The 5,368-nt window shown below is 57.2% G+C and overlaps 2 protein-coding genes across 2 annotated transcripts in view; one reads left to right on the forward strand and one right to left on the reverse strand.

The window, feature by feature from the left end:
- Positions 1 to 1,014: 1,014 nt before the first annotated feature.
- Ltb (lymphotoxin beta) lies at positions 1,015 to 2,711 on the forward strand. The gene is made up of 3 exons (XM_005086801.4): positions 1,015 to 1,297; positions 1,587 to 1,902; positions 2,119 to 2,711. Exons 1-3 carry the CDS (start codon positions 1,136 to 1,138, stop codon positions 2,559 to 2,561), a joined length of 921 nt encoding a protein of 306 aa, XP_005086858.1. The 5' UTR covers positions 1,015 to 1,135; the 3' UTR covers positions 2,562 to 2,711.
- Positions 2,712 to 5,367: 2,656 nt separating this feature from the next.
- Tnf (tumor necrosis factor) overlaps position 5,368 on the reverse strand; it is a 2,708-nt gene continuing 2,707 nt past the window's right edge. Inside the window, exon 4 of the mRNA XM_005086799.4 lies at position 5,368. This exon is cut by the window's right edge and continues 1,118 nt beyond it. The gene's annotated coding sequence lies outside the window, so the exon portion shown is untranslated.

Genomic DNA, 5,368 nt, shown 5'->3' on the forward strand with positions numbered 1-5,368 from the left:
CAACGAGTTCCCCTCCTGCCACAGCCTCTTAATCTCTCTGAGCCCCTGCATGGAGATTAGATGCACAGGTAGGCGGCCAGCAGGTGCTCAGTGCTATTTGTCTGTCAGTTAAATTCTATTAGTGTCTGTGCTGGCGTTAGCATCCCCACAGGAAGTCTGGGCTGGGACACTGCGGGGGCCACCAGGAAGTGGGAGATGACCTGAGATCTTGGTCCAATTTTCTCACACCTGGTCCTCCTTAGGCTCCAATCAGCTGCCACCGATCACGGTAATTCAGTTCTTGCTGCTCATGAAACTCAACGAACTGCTCATTCACTCACCCTGACATTCGCTTAATGAACTTTAGCCAACGCTTCCTGACAGAGGAGGCTGCTCGCTCTAGACTGTGTCCCTTGAGGTGGAGTGCGCGCCCCCGCACAGTTCTATCATTGGGCCATTACCTCAGAGAGGGCCAGGCTGAGGTCCCTTCATGAAGCCACATCGCTGTGGAGTGGATCGATTGATTTCTGCGTTTGCTACTTAGTTTTAGGGGACACCAACAGAAGAGAAGAGGCCAGTTTGAGGGCAGGGGAGTCTCAGGGATGCAGACACGCAGCTGCCCATTTTCTTAGCCTCCTACTCGATCTCCTTAACCTCTGGTGTGTGTGTGTGTGTGCGCGCGTGCGTGTGCATGCGTGTGTGTGAGTGTGTGCATGCGTGTGTGTGAGTGTGTGCGTGCGCGTGTGAGTGTGTGCGTGTGTGCGTGTGAGTGTAGCCCTCCCTCCAGCACTGGCCTGTGAGGTCCAGAGCGTGCTGACCACATGAAACACCTGGGATCCTGTCTGCCCATCACAGTCTCCATTGCCTGGCCTTCTGCAAGCTTCCTTCCTTCCCTGGGCTTCATTTCCCCCTCTCTGCTAAGCCCCCCTTCACCCTTTCCTTGAAAACCTCTCTCTGCCCCATCTCCTTCCCCAGTTCAGAGAACCTAGGCATCCAGCTCCCCCGCCCTAGCCCCAGCTCTGGGTAAACAGGAAGCTGTGTGAGGGGAGCAGGGGTGTTGGAAAGTCCCAGGCAGGTGTGTGGGTCTGCAGGGAGGGGGTGGCCCTACCCCTAAGGTATGAAAGCCCCTGCCCCCCGGGCGTGGTGCTGAGTCTGGATGGGGACACGGGGACTGCAGGGCCAGGGTGGGAGGCCCCAGGGGAGGGGCTGCCTCTTGCTGGCCGTGGCTGGAGCTGCTTCCCTGGTGACCCTGCTGTTGGCAGTGCCCATCACTGTCCTGGCTGTGCTGGCCTTGGTGCCCCAGGATCAGGGACGTCGGGTGAGTGGCTACCTCTGGCTGTGCTTTTGCCTCCCTAGCTCAGCTGGGGGCTTCCCCAGAGGGCGCGTCTGCTCTGTGTCTGCCTGTTCTCCACGCGGTCCTACCCTGAAGTTGCAAGCCCCTTCCTGATACCCGGCTCCTGTCTTTCTGCCCAAAGGCATTTGCTGTGTTTGCAGGATGCTTGCTAGGCAGGGGTGCTGGAGTAGCCTAGGCCGGGCTCTCCGCTGGGAGGGGTGGAGCTGCCATCAGCCGCATCTGAACTCTGGGCGCGGTGACCCCTACCCTCCAGGTTGAGAAGATCACTGGCTCGGGAGCACAGGCTCAAAAGAGACTGGATGACCACAAGCCATCTTGCCTCCTGCCCTCACCCTCCAGCGTCTCAGGGGCTCCTGACCCCCGTCTGAGTCCCGAGATGCCCTCTTCTTCCAAGAATCTAGGCTCCCCATCCCAGGGGCCTGTTGCACAGTCCTCTCAGGAGGCATCTGCGCGGGTGGCCACCCAGCCTCCAGCCGTGAATTCTTCACCAGATCCAGGGGTTCAGCGGCGGCCGAAGGGGGAGCCAGAAACGGAGCTCAGCCCCGAGCTTCCCGCTGCTCACCTAATTGGTAAACATCTGGTAGACCCGGAGAGCGCCAATCCCCTTGGGGGGGTTAGCCTCCTTCACCTACCCTACCCCTCCCCTCCGAGTACCGCGGAGTGAAAAAGACCCCGCCCCTTTGCTCGCTCGGGGTCCGGCTCACCCTACGTGGGGGGAGTGGTAGGGAGAGGGTCCCCATCCTAGAGATCACGGCCCGAGGGCCCACGCGTGTCCCTCTCTGCAGGCGCTTGGATGAGCGGGCAAGAGCTCGGCTGGGAGGCGAGCCAAGAAGAAGCGTTTCTGAGGAGCGGAGCGCGGTTCTCCCGCACGGACGGGCTGGCGCTGCCGCTGGACGGCGTCTATTACCTCTACTGCCACGTCGGGTACCGGGGCAGGGCGCCCCCTGCCAGCCGAGGCCGCGCTCGCTCGCTCACACTGCGCAGCGCCCTGTACCGCGCCGGGGGCGCCTACGGGCGGGGCTCCCCCGAGCTGCTGCTAGAGGGCGCAGAGACCGTGACCCCCGTCGTGGACCCCGTCGGGTACCGGTCCTTGTGGTACACGAGCGTGGGGTTCGGCGGCCTGGTGCAGCTGCGGAGCGGCGAGAGGGTGTATGTCAACATCAGTCACCCGGACATGGTGGACTGCAGGAGAGGGAAGACCTTCTTCGGGGCGGTGATGGTGGGGTGACAGCCGTCTGCATCCCAGGGAGGATGGACTGACGATGCGAATGTGTCGATCGTGACGTCCCGAGACTCGGGGAGCCTGGGACCCCGTGATCGGGGGAGGGGAGGGACGGATTGTAAGGACATGGATTTTGGAAATAAAGAATGCAAACTATGCCGGCTTGCGCCAGCCAGAGTCCTCGTGGAAATGCAGACGTGTTTTGACTCCGGTGGCGGTGCAGGGGTGGGTGGCCTCGCTTTGAACGGCGGGCACCGGTTGTACCCAGCCCCCTGGCTCTGACGCCAAGGGTCCAGGTGGAGGGAAGCAGGGACAGTTGAGCCCCGGGATTTCCAGCAGCATCCTGATCGCCAGGGACACCTGGCCCCCACGAGACCCCTCCACACGCCCCCTTTCTCTTAGCTCCTGCCTCACTGTGAGAGGAATCAACACAGGGGAAGGAGACAGTATTCCTTCCCAGAGAGAAAAGCTCCCAAGATTGAAGAACAAAGCGCGCTGGGCCCATTAGCTTCCCGCTGCTGCCAGCCCGCCGGCTTTTTATTTATTTGATAGTTTTGTTTTGAGATGAGGTCTCACACGTGGCTCTGGCTCCCCTGTGTAGACCGGGCTGGCCTCAGATTCACAGGGATCCACCGGCCTCTGCCTCTGGAGTGCCAGGATTAAAGGTGTGCGGTTCTTTAGGGGGTCAGGTCAGTCCCAGGCATGTTTAGGGGGAGGACTGAAGAAATGAAGACTGGGAAGGAGTGGGCGGAGGCTGGTGCCTGAGGAGGAGTGTGCGGAGGAAACTGATGCCCTGGAGTCCTTTCTAGACACGGAAAGTCCTCACCCCGAGTTCACACTTGAGGCTCCCACCCGTCAACGTTGGGCAATTGTGGGGCCCCTAAGATGAGTAACAGCAGCCCCCCCACCCCCACGCCATGGCTGGAGGAGGCAGAGGGGAACCCAAGGCTCTATGTAGGTCACCCGAGTGGGTCACCCCACACCCGGCACCATACCACATGCTTGGTTTTCCCCTCTCTGGCTACTGGGGCGAAGGAAGGCCCAACCAGCTGTGAGCCCAATTAGGCTGCCACTCTCTGGGGTTCCACTTTTAAGTTTATTATCTTTCTTTGTCTGTTTGTCTGTCTTCCTTCCTTCCTTCCTTTCCTTCTTCCTCCCTTCATCACTTCCTTTCTTTTTTTTTATTTTTATTTTTTGTTTTTTGAGACAGGGTTTCTCTGTATTGTTTTGGAGGCTGTCCTGGCACTTGCTCTGTAGACCAGGCTGGCCTGGAACTCACAGAGATCCGCCTGTCTCTGCCTCCCAAGCGCTGGGACTAAAGGTGTGTGCCACCAACGCCCGGCTTCCTTTCTTTTTTTTGATAGGGTCTCACTATATAGCTCTGGCTAGCCTGGAACTTTCTGTATAGACCAGACTGGCCTTGAACTCACAGAGATTTCCCTTCTTGTGTCTCCCGAGCACTGGGATTCAAGGCGTGGCTATGAACCCGATCCCTGTTTGTCTTCGCCTGCCTTCCATTGGGGTGAGAGGGTGACAAACTGCCTAAGCGTTCAGGCTTCTGTGTCTCCTACACCTAGTCATTGCTTCCCTTGTAAAACCTAGTTTTAGTGAAAAACCCCATTAAGTTGGTTTAGCAAGCTCCCTCTCCCATATTTGATCCCCCTCAGTCATCCTCCACAGCCCTGGGGTGATGTCTGGTCACCTGGCCTGTCTCAACAGGCGTCTTGCCTGATCTGTTTAGACAGAGTCCCCCCCACCCGATTTTTCTCTCCTCTTAGTCATTTGCTGTTCCCCAACGCCCACCCAGCTGTCTCTACAGACCCCCTCGCTCTCACTGCACGCTCTTCAGCGAGTCTCTGCCCCAATAACTGTAATTCCGACTAAAGTCGGTCTTACATGCTTCGGCAAGTACTATTGAATAACAACAACAACAATAAAAATTATTATTGTTATTATTATTATTGGTGTTGGGATCAAATCCAAGGCCCTGCATGTGTGATTAAGTAATTAAAAAAAAAAACAAGGTGTTTTTCCCTTTCTTATCCACCCACCTCACGTAGTCACCATTTGTCAAAAACACTGGTGAAACCAAAGCTGGCGGTGGCCGCCTCACCCACGAAGTACCCCTTTCTTTGTTGTTGCTGTCTTGGGTTTGAATTTATGGCATCCCATACACTAAGTATATGTGTGTCCCCCCCCCATACTGCAGAACCGAACTTTAGGCCGTATGTCTTTAAAAAAAAAAACCACTTCTCTCTCATCCTCCGAGGATGGAAGGAACAAGGCAGCTGATGGCTGGGAGGAAGGCAGAGTTGGCTGAGCCTGCCCTGCCCAGCCAGGAATGGGGCACAGATGAAGGTCAGCTCTTCCCTTATAGACCGAGCCCGCTCTGTGTCTGTGCAGGGGGAGGCCGAGTGGTTCGGGGAGCACAGTTAGAGACACCTGAAGCTCTGGAACTTCCTCGGCTGTGTTGGCTGTGATTCAGGCACCTGAGAATGTGGCTCCGCCCCAGCTCCACGGGAGCCACCACTGCCGGAAAGAGCTCAGTACTTTCCCAGTAGGTATTTGGAATTCCCAGATGGGGAAATTCCCGTGCCCACAGGCAAAGGTAATTAGGTTTGGGCTCCTGTTTCCGGGGGACAGGTGGGGGATGTTGGCTGGCTTTTGTTCCGTGGGGTCCTAAGGGGCAGGGGTGTAAAGACTAGGATCCCACCCAAAGACCTTATGCCTCTGGAGGGAAGACATTAGGAGGTTGGTTTCCTACCTCCAGAGAGAGACTGGACTCGAACTTAATCCCAAGAAAGAAATCCTAT

Source organism: Mesocricetus auratus, unplaced genomic scaffold (assembly GCF_017639785.1).
Source record: "Mesocricetus auratus isolate SY011 unplaced genomic scaffold, BCM_Maur_2.0 Super-Scaffold_100027, whole genome shotgun sequence".
NCBI lineage: Eukaryota > Metazoa > Chordata > Mammalia > Rodentia > Cricetidae > Mesocricetus > Mesocricetus auratus.